Below are 22,097 nucleotides of genomic sequence, written 5' to 3' on the forward strand. Positions count from 1 at the left end.
AAAGCCCGTTAGTGGCCGCCGTGAAAAGGCGTATTGGCGGTCACTAACGGGTTAAATGTTCATGTCTCTGATTCTGTCACATCATCTTACAGGAACTGATCAAACTGATGAAGATTTTCTTTTCCAGGTAATAATTTTCCTCTTCTAAGATCAGGACTGGGAGTAATTCTAAGAAAAAACCAGAACATGGAAATATCTAATGTAAGTATCGGCAGTAATACTTGAGGTAGGACACCAGGAATAAGATTATTCTCAATCATATGTAAGAAAAAATTAAATTTTCTAAACATATTTACTTATTTGTATTTTTTTATTTCAATATAAAACTTACATTCAGCCAGTCGTTGACCATTATTTTGGCAAAAGTTAGATAAAAAAAAGTCATTGTTGAATCTAAAGTGAGAAGAAGGTGGAGGAGGCAGATACAGATCCTTATGATGATTGTCCCGTACATCACACGATGGTGACACCTGAATGTTACATGTGAATATTCACCATCTGACTCCATGTATTTTATTGGGCGGTTGTTTCATCATTTGTGTCTGTTCTAGTGGCCTTCATTTTCCATTTCCTTTTCCACACCCTGATTGGGGCGTTTGTATTTAGCATTTTTTTACACAGCAGAAGCAATTCTAGAATAGATATAAAAATCTAATTTATTAAACATCTCCATCTACTCTCTAATGTTTTCTAGTTCTCTCATTTACTCAAGATATTGTTTAAGATCAATTTGTTTTTTAGGCTTTATTCAGACGAACGTAAAATACGCGCGTGCAACGCGCGTGATTTTCACGTGCGTTGGCCGTAGCTATATTTGTCAATGGGGCCGTGCAGACATGGCAGCGTTTTTTGCGCAGCGTTGCTCCGTTGCCAAAAACTCACGACATGTCCGTTGATTCAGCGTTTTCAACGCATCACGCACCCATTGAAGTCAATGGGTGCGTGAAAACCACGCATGTCGCACGGAAGCACTTCCGTGCGAACTGCGTGTTTGCGCAACAGCTGTCAAAAGGATGAATGTAAACAGAAAAGCACCACGTGCTTTTCTGTTTCCGAACATCCAAACGGAGTGTCTTTGCGATTAGCGAACCCCGACAACCGAAGCTAACTTCACCGGGTTCGGCCAAACTCGTTTTGGCCGAACCCGGCAAAAAAATTTCCGGTCCGCGACGTCGGGAGACATTCACTGTGCATGGTGCTGAAAGAGTTAAACTGTTTCAGCACCATGGACAGTGACTTGCGATCCCAAAATACATGAACCTGTAAAAAAAAACGAAGTTCTAACTTACCGATTACTCCTGTCTCCTTCCTGCAGTCCGACCTCCCGGGATGACACTTCAGTTCAAGTGACATCTCCAGCCAATCACAGGCCAAGCACAGGCTGCAGCCAATCACAGGCTGCAGTGGTCACTTGGACTGCCGCGTCATCCAGGGAGGTGGGGCCCGATGTCAAGAGAGGCGCGTCACCAAGGACGCGTCACCAAAGCAACGGCCGGGAAGTTCTCGGTAAGTAGGAACTTTATCTTTTTTTTTACAGGTTTTTCACTGTTGTGTTCGGCATTCACTGTCGAGGGTGCTGAAAGATTTAGCTCTTTCAGCACCTTGGACAGTGACGGGCGTCGACAAGCCTCATCTCTATGATGCCGGCTGCGCGAAAATCATGCAGCCGCGCATCAGACACGGATGACACACGCAGCTGTCAAATGGTTTTTGCGCGCGCAAAACGCCGCGTTGTTTACGCGCGCAAAAACGCAACGCTCGTGTGAATTCAGCCTTAAGAACATTTTAGAATTGCCTATTTAATGGGGATGTTTGTTGTTTAAGCCCTTAAGGTCGTGCCCTTTATTGGGCTTTCAGAATTTTTGTTTTATTTTTTTATCTTCACCTTCCATTGGAGGGCTTGATTTTAGGGATAAGTTCTAGTTTTTATTGGCACCGTTTTGCTTTGCATAGAATCTATTTAACGGATTTTATTAATTAAGTGGGGAATGGAAAAATAGTGAATCTGCTGTAGTTTTTTGCAATTCTTGCTTACAACATCCGCCTTGCAGTATAAATACTATGCTATCTTTATTCTATAGGCCATTTCACCTCGCAATCATGTCTTAGGGGCCCTGATGGGTTTTTAACATTCCTTAGGTGCCATAGTTATGAAATGTAAGGGTTTTAATTTGCTGGTTTCTTAACTTAACAGTCAGAGTTATTTTTGAACCCGGCTCTTAGAGTGGGATATCGGCTGTCCTTTGGTGTCAGCTATTCAATACATCTGACACCCTCGAGTGTTGTCGCCCCCTCACTGTGTCATATCGGTACATTGGTTCGCAAGAACAACTCGTGAGCCACGACATACTTTTACGGTGCCTCGTGGGAAAGGGTTACAATCGCTTTTCTGGCTGTTAACAATATTAGATGATTAACATCCATGTTCCTATCTTCTACTCTTGACTGTAAACACTCAAACTTCAAACTTTACATATTATGTTAAAAAAAAATTGTGCCCCCCAAAACAGTGGAAACGATTTTGTTAATTCCAGTTACATTTTTTGCAATTCCATTTCTTTCTGGAAAGAAATTGCTGTTTGTTGTTATTGCTGGATTTATCTTAGCACAAAATTCTATTTTTACCCAAAAATTCCCAAGTCATAAAAATATCTTTAAAAGTGACTATTGAGATGCAATGGCAGACACAGTCCTTAGACATGAAAGGCGCTGTTTGAGAAGTTTTTCTAATTTTCTACAACCCCTTTAAATAAAAATAGAGGAATACAATTTGTTGGGAAATCTTAAACATCATACAGCTACAAATCTGAGAATATGACATTTTCCAAATCCAGCTCCTCTATATTATTATATTAGAAGTGATTCATTTTGGTTTATTGAGCTAATATTACTTTGTTCTCTACGTTTTTTGTTTTTTTTCTAAATGCAGGAGAACAATTTGACTGATGTCATAGAATTTTTCCTCTTGGGTTTTCAAGGTGACACACAACAAATAATTTCCCTCTTCTCTCTGCTTTTTGTATTATTTTGGCTCACGGTATGTGGGAATCTCCTGATCATCACCCTGGTGTCCACCAGCAAGAACCTCCACACTCCAATGTATTTCTTCATCTCACAACTGTCCATCAATGATATTTTTCTGTCAGCTATTATTGTCCCCAACTTGTTTTACCTTCTCATGAATAATGGGGGGACCATCACTTATATCGGCTGCATGACTCAGTTTTTATTTTTTGCCTCCTCTGAAGCATTTGAATGTCTTCTCCTCACAGTGATGTCTTATGACAGATATGTGGCCATCTGTAACCCCCTCGGGTACACCTCTATCATGACAAGCGGATATTGTGTGAGATTGGCCGGTATCTCCTGGTTGGTCGTTTTTTCCTGTGCATTCAGTGACACCCTAACAATATCAAGGCTAAAGTTCTGTGGAGTAAATATTATTGACCATTTGTTCTGTGATCTTCTTCCCTTACAGGAAATTTCCTGTTCTGATACTTTTCCTATAAAACTACAAATGTATCTACAAAGTTTCCCATTATTGATTATTCCCAGCATTATAATTGTTATCTCTTATGTTAACATTGTCCATGCTATCTTACGGATTCCATCTAATATCAATAGACAGAAAACCTTCTCCACCTGTAGCTCCCACCTCACTGTGGTCTTCATATTTTACGTGACAATATTCAGTGTTTATGTTCTTCCAACAAGTGGACAATCATCAAACATGAATAAAATCACATCCCTGCTGTACACTGTATTTACTCCTCTGTTCAATCCCATTATATACAGTCTGAGAAATAAAGACATTAAGAGAGCCGTACAGGAAAATATTCAGAAATATGTATAATCTGTTGTTTTTTTCTCTTAACTTCTTGCTGTCGCAGCCAGTATTCATCTTCCTGACAGAGCCACATTTACGTCACATTATGAGGTTATACCTTTGGAATGCTTTTACTTATCCTAGCAATTATTAGCCTGTGTTCTTGTGACACATTGTACTTTATGTTAGTGGTAAATTTTGGTCAAAACATTAAATATTTATTTGTGAATCACAAAGATTTATCAAAAATGTAGAAAATTTAGCATTTTTCAAAATTTGATTTTCTCTGCTTGTAAGAGTTATACGACACAAAATAGTTGCTAATTACCATTTCCCATACGTCTACTCTCTGCTGACATCATTTTTTAAACATCATTTTATGTTTTAAGACATCAGGAGATGTACAACTTTAGCAGTTATTTTTCTTTTTTTTTAGGGGCCAATTCAGTTCTGAAGCATCTTTGAGAGTTCTAAATGAGTCCCCATGTAAATTACTCCATTTTAAAAACTACACCCCTTAACCCCTTAGCGCACCATGACGTGCCAATACGTCTTGGTGCAGAGGGAGAAGTACGCTGCGGGTGTCAGCTGAGTACTACAGAAGACACCCTGCACTAATGACCAGGAACAGCAAAAATGTCAATAGCATTTAAGCCATTTAGAAAGTGGCGTGAACACCTCCGACAGCCCATCGGCCCTCCATGACGCGATCGTGGGGTGCCGATGGTTGTCATGGCAGCCCAGGGGCCTAATGAAGGCCCCCAGGTCTGCATTCACTCTGCCTCTGTTAAACCTTGCTTCTGGCAGGGCATTACAGATGGCTGTAACAATATTAGTATTGTAGTGTATTGAACCAGCAATCTGAAAATTGCTTCAAGCCACCTAGGGGGACTAATAATCAGTGTAAAACAAAGTTAAATTAAGTCTTCAGTACTGAAAAAAAATTAAAATAAATTAAAAAGTAAAAAAAAAATTCCGATTTTTTTTCTGAGGTAATGTAAAAAATAAATAATAAAAATTGGTATTGCTGTGTCTGTAAAAGTTCAAACTATTACAATATAGCGTTATTTAACTCAACTGGTGAACACCATAAAAAACCTATATATATAAAACTCCAGAATCGCTGTTTTTTGGACATCTTAGCGGTAAAACATTTTTCTTTACAAAAAGTGATCAAAAAATCATATGTACCAAATACTGGTACCGATAAAACCCACAGGTTGTGCTGCAAAAAATAAGCTCTCCCACTGCTCAAGCGACAAAAAATAAATAAAAAAGTTATGGCTTTCACTATATGGCAGCACAAATTATGTTTTTATAACAAATAGTTTTTTCTCTATAAAACGAGTAAAACATTAAAAAACTCTATAAATTTGGTGTCACCATAATCTTACTGAAGAGCAGAATAAAGTAAATTTGTTGTTTTTACCATGTAGTGAAAGAAGTAATAACAAAACCCAAAAGAAAATGTGGAATTGCAGATATTTCCAATTCAACTCCACGCCATTTTTTTCCCCAGTACATTATATGGTAATTTAAATGGTGCCAATAAAAACTACAACTCCTCCTGCAAAGAAATAAGCACTCACACCCCCCCCCATTGATGAAAAAATAAACAAGTTATGGCTCATGGAAGGCGGGGAGTGAAAAACTAAAATGAAAAATCAGAAAATGGCTTGAACTTCAAGGAGTTAAAGTATTCAAAAGAGGATTTTGGAGGTTTCTTAAAGAGGCTCTGTCACCAGATTTTGCAGCCCCTATCTGCTATTGCAGCAGATAGGCGCTGCAATGTAGATTACAGTAACGTTTTTATTTTTAAAAAACGAGCATTTTTGGCCAAGTTATGACCATTTTTGTAGTTATGCAAATGAGGCTTGCAAAAGTACAAGTGGGCGTGTTTAAAAGTAAAAGTCCAAGTGGGCGTGTATTATGTGCGTACATCGGGGCGTTTTTAATACTTTTACTAGCTGGGCGTTCTGACGAGAAGTATCATCCACTTCTCTTCAGAACGCCCAGCTTCTGCCTGATCACGCTGTGACGTCACTCACAGGTCCTGCATCGTGTCAGACGAGCGAGGACACATCGGCACCAGAGGCTACAGTTGATTCTGCAGCAGCATCAGCGTTTGCAGGTAAGTAGCTACATCGACTTACCTGCTAACGCCGATGCTGCTGCAGAATCAACTGAAGCCTCTGGTGCCGATGTGTCCGACACGATGCAGGACCTGTGAGTGACGTCACAGATCTGCACTGCCAGAAGCTGGGCGTTCTGAAGAGAAGTGGATGATACTTCTCATCAGAGCGCCCAGCTAGTAAAAGTATTAAAAACGCCCCGATGTACGCACATAATACACGCCCACTTGGACTTTTACTTTTAAACACACCCACTTGGACTTTTGCAAGCCTCATTTGCATAACTACAAAAATGGTCATAACTTGGCCAAAAATGCTCGTTTTTAAAAAATAAAAACGTTACTGTAATCTACATTGCAGCGCCTATCTGCTGCAATAGCAGATAGGGGTTGCAAAATCTGGTGACAGAGCCTCTTTAAGGGCATGTTTAGACGTGGCAGAATTGCTGTTGAATTCCGTTGCAGACAGTCCACAGTGGAAATTTGCTGCAGCTTTATTTTCATTAGTTTCTATACCTCTTTAGGTAACTCAGTTCAGACGTTGCAGAAAAGAACGGTGTGAAATTTAGGCTGCGGAACAGAATTTCCCCTCCGCAGCAGGCACATTTTGTTGCGGAGAAGCAGCGGAATTTCACTGTGGATTTCAGCCTTTGCAATGCAAAAACTGAAATCTGCGGCACGTCCGCTGTGATATCTGCAATGTCTGAATTACCTGACAAATATGCAAATGTTGCTGCAGATTTGTTGCGTAATTCCAGCAAATTTGCAGCAACATTTGCAGCGGTAAAATTCTGCCACGTCTGAACATGCCCTAACCCATCAGGTATGTAGGTTCCCCAGTATGTAGCAATCTGTTATCAACAATAGAGTGGGTGTGTAGACGGTTCGGGGTTCCGCTTGCGCCTGCGAAAACAGGCAATATATTTAGCAAAATATTTCCGTAACTGTATATTGTGAAGTTCCGAGCCCTGGAATGTTCATGCATCACCATGTCCTGAGTATGTCTACAACAACTCATGAACCTGCGTTGTGCGGATCGCCCAGAAAAACCTCGTCACGACGGCTGTATTTTAGGATCGTTTACAATAAAGAAACAATATCTAATAAAGAAACAATATCTGAGAAACTAATCGTCCAAAAGCCGTAACATTTTATATACTCGTAGCCTTTGACACTCTTACCTACACCCTAAAAAATCAGGGCACCCAAACAAACGTCAAATTGTTGAGCAATCAAATCTCTGTGCTCAATAATTTATTGCTGTCAACCCCGGTAGTTTTTATGCCAGGCCATACAGGTGCAATGATCCCTTCCACCCAGGTCTCTGAATGCCCGATGGGCCCAACCAGCGTAGGAGAGGTTAGTCAGAATGGGCCAACCAATGGAGCTTCCCACCCGTTTGTAAATCTCTCTATTTTTTCTTTTTTTTTCTTTTTTTTAGTCAACTTTAGATGGTGCAAAAGTAAAGGCCTGGCTTAGTTTTATCGTCATCTTTGTAGATGACAGGTTGATCTTTTCGCATCTACAGTGATGCTGGCTTCATCTTTTTGCATCACCAGAGATGCTAGATCCTGTTTTGTGTGCGTGCAGAAAAGCTGTGTGTTAGGCTGGATTCACACGAGCGTGGCGTTTTTGCGGACGCAAAAACGCGGCGTTTTGCGCGCGCATAAACCACTTGACAGCTCGGTGTGTCATCAGTGTATGATGCGTGGCTGCGTGATTTTCGCGCAGCCGCCATCATAGAGATGAGGCTAGTCGACGTAAATTGTCACTGTCCAGGGTGCTGAAAGAGTTAACTGATCGGCAGTAACTCTTTCAGCACCCTCGACAGTGAATTCTGATCACAATATCGAGCAACCTATTAAAAAAAAAAAAAAAGACGTTCGTACTTACCGAGTACTTCCCTCCCGGCCGTTGCCTTGGTGACGCGTCCCTGTCTTGACATCCGGCCCCACCTCCCTGGATGACGCGGCAGTACATGTGACCGCTGCAGCATGTGCTTGGCCTGTGATTGGCTGGAGCTGTCACTTGGACTGAATCGTCATCCCGGGAGGTCAGACTGGAGGAAGAAGCCGGGAGTTATCGGTAAGTCAGAACTTCTTTTTTTTTTACAGGTTCATGTATATTGTGATCGGAAGTCACTGTCCAGGGTGCTGAAACAGTTTAACTCTTTCAGCACCCTGGACAGTGACTATCTCCTGACGTCGCGTACCGGAAATTTTTTTGCCGGGTTCGGTTAACGAGTTCGGCCAAACCCGGTGAAGTTCGGTTCGATTGTCCGGGTTCGCTCATCTCAAAGACACTCCGTTTGGATGTTTGTAAACAGAAAAGCATGTGGTGCTTTTCTGTTTACATTCATCCTTTTGACAGCTCTTGCGCGAATCACGCAGTTCGCACAGAAGTGCTTCCATGCGGCATGCGTGGTTTTCACGCACCCTTTGATTTCAATGGGTGCGTGATGCGTGAAAAACGGCAAAAGAACGGACATGTCGTGACTTTTTTTCAGCGGACTCACGCTGAGTAAAAATCCCGCACATGTACGCACGGCCCCATAGACTAATATAGGTTCATGCAACGCGCGTGCAAATCACGCGCATTGCACGGACGTGATTCCCGTTCGTCTGAATAAAGCCTTAGTGTGTGTGGGTGCGCGCAGCAGAGCTGTTTGTGGGTGCGCGCAATAAGGCTGTGTATTTATGCATGTTGCAGAGTTGTGTGTGCAGCAGAGCTGTATGTGTGTGCGCGCAGCAGAACTGTGTGTGTGTGCGCACAGCAGTGTTGTGTGTGTGCGCTTAGCAGAGCTGTGTGTGTGCAGCAGAGCTGTGTGTAGCAGAGCTGTGTGTGTGAGTGTGTGCATAGCAGACCTTTGTGTGTGTGTGCACAGCAGCGCTGTGAGTGTGTGTGCGCGCAGGAGAGCTGTGTGTGTGTGCAGCAGAGCTGTGTGTAGCAGGGCTGTGTGTGTAAGTGTGCAAATAGCAGATCTGTATGTGTGTGCAGCAGAGCTATGTGTGTGCGCGCGCAGTAGAGCTGTGTGTGTGTGCGCAGCAGAGCTCTGTGTGTGAGTGCGCACAGCAGTGTTGTGTGTGTGCGTGCTTAGCGGAGCTGTGTGCGCACAGCAGCGCTGTGAGTGTGTGTATGTGTGCGAGCAGCAGAGCTGTGTATGAGTATGTGTTTGCATGAAGCAGAGCTGTGTGTGTCTGTGTGCACAACAGTGCTATGTGTGTGTGCAAGGAGCAGAGCTGTGTGTGTGAGCGCAGCAGAGCTGTGTGTGTGCAAGCAGCAGAGCTGTGTGTGCGCGCAGTAGAGCTGTGTGTGTGTGCGCGCAGCAGGGCTGTGTTTGTGCGCGCCACAGAGCTGTGTGTCTGCGTGGAGCAAACACAACCTAGTAAATATGTGTTTGCCAAGCAGGTTTGGTAATGAACTAGTCAAATAAGGGACATCTAACTGTTCTGTGTATTGGGGTGTGCGGTATATTTTTTAACTAGTAAAAGCAAATTTATTTTTTTCAATTTATTACAATGATTATTATTAGCACTTTATGCTTATCATATTGTAGACTTGGCCATAGTTTTCATTAAATTATATTTTTCTTATTTGACAGAATGCAGATAACACATTGTGATAAAAACTTATCTAACGCGGTCTTCATTTCTTTATTCCTCAGGCTGTAGATGATGGGGTTAATTAGTGGGGTCATCACTGTGTATAGCAGTGATATGACCTTACTAACATCTTCGGATTGTCATCTGGTTGGTAGAACATAAGAACTAAACAGTGTCCCATAAAAGAGAGAGACCACACTCAGGTGGGAGCTACAGGTGGAGAAGGCTTTTTGTCTACCAGTTACGGAGGGAATCTTTACAATAGAAGAAATGATGAACACATAGGACCCTATAATGAAGGCAAAAGGTAAGACAAGCACTGGAATACTGGGCAGAATGATTTCTATTTGAACCATTGACGTATCTGAACAAGAAAGATCTAGAAGAGGAAAAAGATCACAGAAAAAATGATCAATAACGTTTCGGCCACAGAACTGCAGCATATTGATAGTCACGACTTCCATCCACATTACAGACAAGCTCAGGATCCACGAAAGGAAAACCAGTTTCTGACAAAACACGTGTTCCATCAGGGTAGAATAATGTAACGGGGAACAAAGGGCCAAATATCTGTCATAGGACATGACGGTAAGATGAAGACATTCCGAACACTCTGAGACACCAAAAAAGTAAAACTGAATGCAACAACTTACAAAATACATAACTTGCTGCTTATGCAGGACGACATACAACATGTTGGGGACAATGGTTGTGGTCAGCATGATGTCCGAAATAGAGACTTGCATTAGGAAGAAATACATGGGTATGATGAAGACGGTCATCAAGAAGTGGATTACATTTGGCACAACACTGACATTACCAAGAACATGATGTCCCTCAAAACTTGATGAAAAGGCAAGACGAAAATTGGTTCAGGAGGCTACCAAGAGGCCTACAGCAACATTAAAGGAGCTGCAGGACTTTCTGGAAGGTACTGGTTTTGTAGTGCATGTGACAACAATCTCCCGTTTTCTTCATACGTTTGGGCTGTGGGGTAGGGTGGCAAGACGGAAGCCTTTCTAAAAAAAAGGAAAACATCCAAGCCGGCTATGGTTTGAAAAGACCTACATCAAGTCTGCCAAAAGCATGTGGGAAAACGTGTTAGGGTATGTTCACACGCTAGCTGTCATTTATGGCTGAAATGACAGACTGTTTTCAGAAGAAAACAGCTGCGTTGTTTCAGCCGTAAATGCTCCTCCTCGTAATATACGAGGCGTCTGTGACGCTCGTATATCTTGAGCTGCTCTTCATTGAGTTCAATGAAGAACAGCTCAAATTACGTTGCAAAGAAGTGCCCTGCACTTCTTTGCCGAGGCAGTCAATTTACGCGTCGTCGTTTGACAGCTGCCAAACGACGACGCATAAATTACAGGTCGTCTGCACAGTACGTCGGCAAACCCATTCAAATGAATGGGCAGATGTTTGCCGATGTATTATAGCCCTATTTTCAGACGTAAAACGAGGCATAATACGCCTCGTTTACGTCTGAAAATAGGTCGTGTGAACCCAGCCTTATGGTCCGATGAGACCAAGGTTGAACTAATTGGTGGTAAATCCAAAAGGTATTTTTGGCGTAAAGCCCTGAGTACAGAGTTTATGTTCTCGCAGAGATGAAGTCAAAGAAGAAGATGAGATTTGTTTTAATAAATGGGCCCCTCCCCCAATGTCCTGTCTAGGAGAATCTACACAACATGTACAAATGCAGCAGTGTCCTGTGTAGTTTTTTTCCAACTGTTCTGTGTAAGAGAAACAACACCGGACATAAATGCAGGCAGAGCAAGTAACCAGTGTAGTGAGGGTGTAATGTAATAGATGAGAAGATCATCCTGGCTGCTGTGCACATGATGCTGTGAAGTGGAGTCTGTTTAGTGGAATATCAGTCAGTAGTGAGTTACAGGGGTCTAGACCAGAAATGATTAGGGTCTGGATTAGGGATATACAATGTCAGTGGTGAGGTAGGGATGGGTATGAGGGATGTTTTTTAGGTAAGGGGACAAAATTTGATACTTTATTTGTTAAACTGTTTATATTGGGATGTAATAACTGAGTTACATAGTTACATAGTGACATAGTTAGTACGGCTGAAAAAGGCACATGTCCATCAAGTTCAACCAAGGATGTTAATACAGCGTTAAATATTAATCTGGGTGTTCACCAGTAGCCTTAAGAAAGTTCTGTACTATAAATCTATGTGGAATTAAATTAGGTGGAGATCTACAGAGGGCGCCCCAGCAGATGATAGAAAACTCAATCAAATTGACAGTAAAGTATCTCACTACTGCTGTAAAGAGAAGGGGTAGTTTTATTGAGGACTTTATCTAAAAGTGAACAAAGCATAATACAAAATAAATGTATATGAAATGGTTAAATATTAGTAAAAAAAAAAACAGCAACAGCTCTATAAAATGAGCTAAACATATTTTTGACAGTTCTGTCCCTGTAACTCCCAGACTTTATACTACATGTTATTTTTTTCTTGATGTTTCCTTATACAGAAAACATGTAAAACTAATTCTAAACAAATTAATTAGGATATTCTTAAGATCCAGCTGGTAATTACACTATAATTTATATTCTTCAATCAACTTACACAAAGGAGACTCATGAGACAAAAAATCTCCCCAGACTTATTCCACCCGGCACCTTCCCTGTATTTTCTATATAAATTTCTACAGGCCGTCCATTATTAGCTCATATTCTTCAGTCTGACGGACACACAACATGGTTTAGATTTTTTCTTAAATTTAATTTATTTGCCTCGGGGACAAAATTAAGATTCACAGAAAACAAAAATGTTAAAATGAATGTGAAGAAGAAAGAACATGATGTAAGTATTGTGAGGTGACCTCTGTGATACAAGAAATAATAAAGACTTTCTAAGATGACGCTACAGAATGTATTTGTTTCTTTGTTACATTTTTGTTTACTATAATTATTAATGTTGTTGTTGTTGTTGTTGTTCTTCTTATTATTATTATTCAAATTATTGTTCTTCTTCTAATTATTGTTCTTCTAATTATTGTTATTATTATTATTATTGTTAATATTTTATAAGAAACAATCACATTACCATAGTCAATATGGAAAGAAGACACATTACCTCTAAGAAAAAAAAGTTCTTTAATTCTAAATATAAATGATGAGCAATATAATCTGAATTCTGTAACGCAATTAAGGGCATGGCCAGACGTGGCGGGAAAACGCCGCTGCGGACCATAGGCTGCGGTGCGGAATTTGGTGTCCGCAGCATACACTGGCTGTTGCGGATGTGTAGCGGACTTGTTGCGGACTTATTGCGGAATTTTTCCATTGAGTTCAATAGAGTTTCAAAATTCTGCAATGAAATCCGCAGATGTTATGTAGATGTTATGTGTGTTGCGTTGCATATTGGTTTTACAAACATGATATTTCTTCATTCTGGCTGGACCTATGTGTTTCGAGGTCTATAGCCAGACTGAGATGAAATGTTTTAAAAGACAGCAGGATGTACTCTTCACCTGAATACGCAACGGCTAATCCGCATCAATTTACTACACATTTTAGGCAAAACCGCAACAGAATCTGCAACACAGATTATGTGCGACATTGATGTTGACAGAGTCTACAGAAATACGCCACGTCTGGCCATGCCCTAAGGGTATGTTCACACGCTGAGAGGCAGTTACGTGTGAAAAGACAGACTGTTAACAGCTGCCTCGTTTCACACGTAAAAGCTCCTCCTCGTAATTTACGAGGCGTCTGAGACGCTCGTAAACCTTGAGCCGTGCTTCATTGATTTCAATGAAGAACGGCTCAAATTACGTGGCAAAGAAGTGTCCTGCACTTCTTTGCCGAGGCAGTAGATTTACGGGTCGTCGTTTGACAGCTGTCAAACGACGACTCGTAAATAACAGGTCGTCTGCACAGTACGTCGGCAAACCCATTCAAATGAATGGGCAGATGTTTGCCGACGTATTGTAGCCATATTTTCAGACGTAAAACGAGGCATAATACGCCTCGTATACGTCTGAAATTTGGCCGTGTGAACATACCCTAAGTGTTACAATCTGATTGTGTTATGTCATCTATTCAAAAACTTATTAAAGTAGGGAATGTCGGTGAGAATAATAATGCACATATGTGATCAATCATAAATGGTAAATAGTATTTAATAGTACATTAGGAATATTATTTAGAACTGTCACCGATTGTGTAAGGGACAATTTCGACATTTATTAGCAGTCTATACATGATATAACATATATTACAGTCTGGAGTACTCTCACTCTTATATGTTATTATAAAAATACTTTCTATTTTTGGTTTAACTATCTGTTCTACACACAGGAGAACAATCTGACGGCGGTCACTGAGTTTTTCCTCTTAGCTTTTCAAGCCAGTCAAGATCTACAAATCTTACTTTACTGTCTTCTCCTGCTGGTTTACTGTGGGACATTATGTGGGAACCTCCTGATCATCACCCTGGTGGCCATCAGCAAGAACCTCCACACTCCAATGTACTTCTTCATCTCACAACTGTCCATCAGTGACATCTTGTTAACCACAACTATTGTTCCCAACACGCTCCATATTCTACTGAGTAATGGGGGGGCCATAACTTTTATTAACTGTTTGACTCAGTTTTATTTTTTCAGTGTCTTTGAAGTATTTGAGTGTTTTCTTCTCACAGTGATGTCCTATGACAGATATGTGGCCATCTGTAACCCCCTCCGTTACACCACTATCATGACTAGTAGACGTTGCGTAATATTGGCCACGATCTCTTGGTTTCTTGGATTTTTCATTATTTTGATTAACATTATAACAACATCAGAACTACGTTTCTGTGGACCAAATGTCATTGACCATTTCTACTGTGATCTTGTTCCCTTACTAGAACTTTCCTGTTCTGATACCTTCATTATTCAGCTGGAAATTTATTTACAGAGCATTCCCATTATAATAATCCCAATCACAATCATTGTAATGTCTTATACTTACATCATTCTAGCAATCTTAAGGATTCCGTCCAGTATTGGTAGACAGAAAGCCTTCTCCACCTGTAGCTCCCACCTCATTGTGGTCTCCATATATTACTCGACATTGTTCAGTGTTTATATTTTCCCAACCAAAGGACAAACAGTCACCATAAGCAAAATCTTATCACTGCCCTACACTGTGATTACTCCTTTCATAAACCCCATTATATACAGTCTACGGAATAAAGACATTAAGAAAGTCGTTCAGGAAACACTTCATAAGCATGTGATCTGATAAATTATTTCTTATGTTATACACACTATCTGGCCAAAGGTATGTGGACACCTGACCATCACACCTATGTGAGCTTGTTGTACTTCCTATTTGAAAAGCATGGGTGTTAATATGGAGTTGGCGGCTATAACAACCTCCACTCTTACGGGAAGACTTTCCACAAGATTCTGGAGTGTTTCTATTGAAATTTTTGCCCATTCAGCCAACATATCATGTGTGGGATTAGGCACTGATGTTGTACTTGAAGGTCTAGTTCGCAATTAGCGGTTTAATTTTTTTCCATTGGGCATGGATGGGGTTACACCAGGAGTCCACACCAGACTCCTCACACCATGTCTTTATGGAGCTCGCTTTGCACACAGGCGCAAAGTCATCTATAGTAAAGGAACCTACAAATGCATAAAACGTCTTTGTATTCCGTAGTATTAACATAAAACCATTCACTGGAAATAAGGAGCCAACCCTTGCAAAACAACCAGACCATTATGCCTCCTCCATGAAAAGTTACATTAGGCACTATGTTTTTCGGTAGGTAACCGTCTCCTGGCATCCACCAAACCAGATTTCTCCACCAATCTGCCAGATAGTGATTGATCACACTAGAGAACACGCTGCTCCAGAGTTTAGTGGTGGGGTGCTTTACATCACTCGAGCTGATGCTTGGCATTGTGCATAGTGATCTTTGCTTGTATGCAGCTGATCCGCCATGAAAACCCATTTCATGAAGCTCCTGACACACAGCCCTTGTGTTTATGTCACTTTTTGATACTTCCACGCCAACATAATAGCACTCACAGTTGACTGAGGCAGATAAGAAATTTCACTAAATGACTCCACAGTTGCTGAGCTCTTCCGTAAAACCCATACTTTTAGCAATGTTTCTCTAAGGAGATTACATGACTGTGTGCTTTATTTTATGCAACTGTTTACAACGGATGTAGATGAAACACCTGAAATTAATAATTGGGGGGTTTACATACTTTTGGCCATATTTTGTATATCACTAAGGTTGGACCTGCAGATATGTGAGGCATCACGCTGAATGTTATCATCTGCTGTATCTTGCAAGGTTTTATTAGAAACTAGCTGTGCCCGCGACCTTGTACGCGCAGACCACTGAAAAACTGTGCCCGTGATACTTTGTACACGCAGACTACTGAAAAACGTACAGATGTCGTTTTTTTTATAAGTATTCTCCTAGCCTTGGACCATACTCAAAACATAGTGAAAAAAAAACCAAAGACAATAAACAAACTTCAATTAAAAATTGTTTTCTTTCAGTAGTCAGGTTCACTACGACAATTCTTCCCTGTAAACAATGTTATCAGTAGAACCACCAGGAATGTGGGCATAAAGATTGGTGGAGTTGGTAACACGAGAGAGAGCCACATAGAGCTGGCCGTGCGCAAAGCAGCTGGCAGCAGGTGAATGATAGCAGCGATCTGATTGGTTGCTATGTCTCCTTACTATGGGTAAAAATCAATGTAGAGAAATGTTGGAGGCGTTGTCCATAACAACCAATCAGATTGCAGTTCTTTTTTTCTGAGGCAGCTTGGAAAATGAAAGCAGAAACCTGATTGGTAGTTATATGTGCCTCCGATGCATAAAAAACAATATAGATGAAAGTTGGAGTTGTTGTCCTTAGCAACCAATCAGATCACAGATGTCTGAGGCAGCTTGAAAAATTTGCAGCAATCTGATTGATTGCAACCTCCCCATTATATAACAATCAATATAGATGACATTTGGAGCAGTTGCCCATAGCAACCTACTGGTGTCTACTGGTGTCTAGTGGTGTTTATTTTTCCAAGAAAATACAAAATAAAAGTAAAAATGTGATTGGTTGCCATGTGTTTGTTGTTGTACTAATCCAATGTAAATGAATTTTTGAAAATATTAACTTTGCATATCTTCTGTTTGAGTGAATCGGTTGCGATGAAATACAAATGAAATGTTACTTCAGGTTGACCCCTATGTTTTTCTAGAAACTACATTCGAATTGGGTCAGTAGTTTTTTTACATCACGTGTGCACAAACAAAAAGACAGACAAAAATTCCAAAAATTATCTTAATGCATCTATCACTTATCCTTCATCCCCCAATTATTTTTTTCCGCAAATATTTTCAATGTACAGACACGCAAACTTTACAGTTTTATTATATGTAGAGATATTTATAAAGTGAATAAAAAAAAAACAATTCCTTAGATATTTTATCTCAATTGAATTAATTAGTTGTATTTTATGTATTACTTATGTGCACAGGGGAGTCTTGTGGAGATCTCTCTGGATCTAGAACTTTCCACACATACATGTATAAAATGACCGTATAATATGCATTATAACATTACTATCAGACTGGATGAGATCTTCACTGGTGTTGAGTGATATATATTTTACATTACATCTCATTTTATACAGTATTTTATTATCGACACATATGGATATTGTACACAGCAGAGATAAAGCTGAGGTGAGCCCCACATGTGTGTGCTGATCCTAACATAGAATTACATTGCTGTTCTTAGTTATTAAGAGTTTGTGAATAATTTTTCAGTAATGTGCAAAATGGTCTTCAAAGCTAATTATAAAATGACTTATGTAGACATAATAGCACGTGTAAGAATATTATTGTCTTAAAGAGACTTTGATCTTTTTCTATAGAAGGTGCATTAGAAATGACCTTATTACAACAGGTAGCATGTGGAGTGATATTTTTGTTAATCTCACTCAGAAGATTACATTTAGCTACAATGATCTTAAAAATTTACCTACAAAAAAAGGCAAGAAATGAACACAAAAAAAAAAAGTTAAAAAGCATAGCTAATTTGTTTGAATATCAAAAGTTAAAAACAGGTAACTATAGGGAACGGTGCACTGACAGAGCAGAAAAATGTAGCACATTTTTTAATTTCCAAGTGTCGCTTTGCCCACGTCTCTGATAAAACAAACAATAAAAGGACCGTATGGTAAAAAATGCTGGAATAACCGGAGTGCTGCAACACCGGATAAGAAACAGGTCATCATTTCATCATTAATAATAAAGGTTTGCGCAATTTATGGTTTTAGGTGAAGTCATTGGATCGACCTCAGGGTTTTTAGAGGCGGCAGTAGCTGTAGTTGCTTATTTTGTGATTGTAAAGAAAAACTTTGCAATTTGTGGGTTCTCCGTTATTCATTAACCCCTTAAGGATGCAGCCTTGTTTTGGCCTTAAGGCTCAGAGCCCATTTATCAAATCTGACATATTTCAATTTATGTGGTAATAACGTCGGAATGCTTAAACCTATCCAAGCGATTCTGAGATTGTTTTCTTGTGACACATTGGGCTTTATGTTAGTGGTAAAATGTGGACGATATATTCAGTGTTTATTGGTGAAAATTTGCAAAATTTAGGGAAAACTTATAAAAAATAGCATTTTTCAGAATTTAAATGCATCTGCTTGTAAAACAGACATTTCCCATATGTCTACTTTAGATTGGCATCGTTTTTTGAACATTATTTTATTTTTCTTGGACGTTACAAGGCTTAGAACATAAACAGTAATTTCTCTTTTTTTTTTTTAAATTTCAAAAGCCTTTTTTTTAAGGTACCTCTTCAGTTCTGAAGTGGCTTTGAGGGGCCTATGTATTAGAAACCCTGATAAAACACCCCTTTTTAAAAACTAGACCCCTCAAAGTATTCAAAACAGCATTTAGAAAGTTTTTTAACCCTTCAGGCATTTCACAGGAATTAAAGCAAAGTGGAGGTGAAATTTGCAAATTTCATTTTTCTTGCTGAATTTCAATATTATTCAATTTTTTTCGTGTAACACGGAAGGTTTTACCAGAGAAACACTACTAAATATGTATTATCCAGATTCTGCAGTTTTTAGAAATGTCCCACATGTGGCTCTAGTGTGCTCGTGGACTGAAACACAAGCCCCAGAAGCAAAGAAGCACCTAGTGCATTTTGAGGCCCCTTTTTTATTAGTATATATTTTAGGCAGCATGCCAGGTTTGAAGAGGTGTTGAGGTGCCAAAACAGAAGGAATCCCCCAATAGTGACCCCATTTTGGAAACTACACCCCTCAAGGAATTAATTTATGGCTGTTGTTATCATTTTGACCACACAGTTTTTTCACAGCACCTATTTTAATTGGGCTGTGAAATGAAAAAAATGACATTTTTTCCAATAAGATGTAATTTATGATGAAATCCTATTTTCACAGGGAACTAAATACCCAATTTTGTTGCCCAATTTGTCCTGAGTGCGGCAATACCCTTTTTGTGGCGATAAACTGCCGTTTGGGCCCATGGGAGGGCTCAGAAGGAAAGGAGCGCTATGTGTTTGTTGGAGTACAGATTTTGCAGGATTGGTTTTCGGGTGCCATATCGCATTTGCAGAGTCCCAGAGGTATCAAAGCAATGGAAACCTACCAGAAGTGACCCCATTTTGGAAACTACACCCTTCAAAAAATTCATTTATGGGTAATGTGACTATTTAGACCCCATAGTTTCTTCACAGAACTTATTTGAATTGGGCTGGGAATTTAAAAAAAAATAATGTTTTCCAATAATATGTAGTTTTAGCTCAAAATTTCTTATTTTCACAAGAAATAAAATACTCAATTTTGTTGCCCAATTTGTCCTGAGTGCAGCAATACCCCATTTGTGGTGATAAACTGCCGTTTTGGCCCATGGGAGGGCTCAGAAAGAAAGGAGCGCTATTTGTTCTTTGGAGTCCAGATTTTGCTGGATTGGCTTTCGGGTGCCATGTCACATTTGCAGAGCCCCAGAGGTATCAAAGCAATGGAAACCCACCAGAAGTGACCCCATTTTTGAAACTACACCCCTCAAGAAATTCATTTATGGTTGTGGTTATTATTTTGACCACACAGTTTTTTCACAGCACCTATTTGAATTGGTCTGTGAAATAAAAAAAATGAAATTTTTTCCAATAAGATGGCATTTTTTATCAAAATGTCTTATTTTCACAGGGAACAAAATACCCAATTTTTTTGCCCAATTTGTCCTTAGTGTGGCAATACCCCATTTGTGGTGATAAACTGCCATTTGGGCCCATGGGAGGGCTCAGAAGCAAAGTAGTACCATGTGTTTGTTGGAGTCCAGATTTTGCTGGATTGGGTTTCGGGTGCCATGTCGCATTTGCAGAGCCCCAGAGGTATCAAAGCAATGGAAACGCACCAGAAGTGACCCCATTTTGGAAACTACACCCCTCAAGGAATTCATTTATGGGTGTTGTGACCATTTTGACCACACAGTTTTTTCACAGAACTTATTTTGAATTGGGCTGGGAATTAAAACAAAATTATTTTTTCCAATAATATGTGGTTTTGGCTGAAAATTTCTAATTTTCACAAGAAATATAATACCCCATTCTGTTGCCCAAATTTTCCTGAGTGCGGCAGTACCCCATTTGTGGTGATAAACTGCCGTTTGGGCCCATGGGAGGGCTCAGAAGGAAAGGACCACCATTTGGCCTACTGGGGATTTTTTGGTGCAAAGTCATGTATGCAGAAGCCCCTGAGGTACCAGTACAGTTGAAACCCCCAAGAAGTGACCCCGTTTTAAAAACTACACCCTTGAGGAATTCATCTAGTAGTGAGCATTTTGACCGGAGACATACACCCCATAAACTGTAATGTGGGTTCTCACGGGTATGTCAATACCCTACATGTGGCTGTAATCAGCTGCCTGGGCACGTAGCAGGGCTCAGAGGGGAAAGACGAGGGGGGATAAGCTGTGTGGAGTGCATCAGGGTAAGTAAAACTGGGGTAGATTAAAAATCATGGGATGTATGATACATTTTGAAGCACTCTTTCATACGGAGCCTTAGTTTTTCGGGACACGCGTTGTACAATGCCATCCGTATGATGTGCCCGGCCAGCTTCTTATACCACACCGCGTGGCGCTGTAGGGCTTCAGGACTTGATCTGACAAGTCCACCCGTCCCATGTACCTATTGTAGTCCAGGATGCAGTCTGGTTTGGGGGTCTCTGTACTGGTACCTCGTACAGGTACATGGGTACTGGAGTGACATCTCTCTTGTCCTTGTACTTGACACACAATATGTTGCTGCTGGATTGTGCCCTGCTCTCACCCCTTCTGAGCGTTTGCCCTGCAGAGTCTTAGGGAGGCCTCTCAGATTTCTTCTAGCAGTGCCGCATGCCGCAGGACTTCTGGTAGTGAGGCAGTTGAAGAGTGGGACGCTGGTATAAAAATTATCCAGGTAGAGGTGGTAACCCTGGTCCAGCATGGGGTGCACCAAATCCCACACAATTTTTGCATTAACTCCCAGTAAGGGGGGGGGGGTGCATTCTGGGGGCTGAATACTGCTGTCCTTCCCTTCATATATCGTAAATCTGTAGGTATACCCTGATGCACTCTCGCACAGCTTATACATCTTTACACCATACCTTGCCCTCTTACCCGGCAGGTACTGGCGGAATTGAACCCTCCCTTTAAAATGTACCAAGGACTCATCAATAGAAATACACTTCTCGGGGGTGTATGCTTGGGAAAACTGGGCACTGAAACGGTCTAATAGGGGTCTCCATTTATACAAACGGTCAAAACTGGGGTCATCTCGGGGTGGGCAATGCTCATTATCAGTATAATGTAAGAAGCGAAGTATTGCCTAATTTATTTCTTTTTTTAGGTTCCAGTTCAGTTCTGAAGTTGCTTTGAGGGGCCCATATATTAGAAACCCCTATCAAACACCCCATTTTAGAAACTAGACCCCTCAAAGTATTCACAACAGCATTTAGAAAGTTTATGAACCCTTTAGGTGTTTCACAGGAATTTAGAGCAAAGTAGAGGTGAAATCTACTTTTTTTTTGTCAGAAAATCCTTTTTATACCTCTTATTTTTATAACACAAAAGGTTTTACCAGAGAAACGCAACTTAATATTTATTGCCCAGATTCTGCAGTTTTGAGAAATATCCCACATGTGACCCTAGTGCGGTAATGGACTGAAGCACCGGCCTCCGAAGCAAAGGAGCACCTAGAGGATTTTGAGCCCTCCTTTTTATTAGGCACCATGTCCAGTTTGAAGAGGTCTTGTGGTGCCAAAACAGTGGAAAACCCCCAAAAGTGACAGCATTTTGGAAACTAGACCCCTTGAGGAATACATTGTAGTTTTCTTGGGGTGCATGCGGCTTTTTGATTAGTTTTTATTCTATTTTTAAGTGGCGCGGTGACTAAAAAACAGCAATTCTACTATTGTTTTTTTATTCAATTTTTTTTACAGCGTTCACCGTGCGCTATAAATGACATATTCACTTT

General features: G+C 40.4%; 2 protein-coding genes across 2 annotated transcripts; both read left to right on the forward strand.

Moving 5' to 3' along the window:
* The first annotated feature begins 2,923 nt into the window (after positions 1 to 2,923).
* On the forward strand, positions 2,924 to 3,975 carry LOC142748471 (olfactory receptor 11L1-like). Its single transcript, XM_075855563.1, has one exon. The coding sequence runs from the start codon at positions 2,924 to 2,926 to the stop codon at positions 3,851 to 3,853; it is 930 nt and encodes a 309-aa protein (XP_075711678.1). The 3' UTR covers positions 3,854 to 3,975.
* Positions 3,976 to 12,359: 8,384 nt separating this feature from the next.
* Positions 12,360 to 21,686, forward strand: LOC142750706 (olfactory receptor 5AP2-like). Its single transcript, XM_075859691.1, has 3 exons — positions 12,360 to 12,386; positions 13,886 to 14,803; positions 21,621 to 21,686. The coding sequence occupies exons 1-3, from the start codon at positions 12,360 to 12,362 to the stop codon at positions 21,684 to 21,686; spliced, it is 1,011 nt and encodes a 336-aa protein (XP_075715806.1).
* The last annotated feature ends 411 nt before the right edge of the window (positions 21,687 to 22,097 follow it).

This window comes from Rhinoderma darwinii, chromosome 3, assembly GCF_050947455.1.
Source record: "Rhinoderma darwinii isolate aRhiDar2 chromosome 3, aRhiDar2.hap1, whole genome shotgun sequence".
Taxonomy (NCBI): domain Eukaryota; kingdom Metazoa; phylum Chordata; class Amphibia; order Anura; family Rhinodermatidae; genus Rhinoderma; species Rhinoderma darwinii.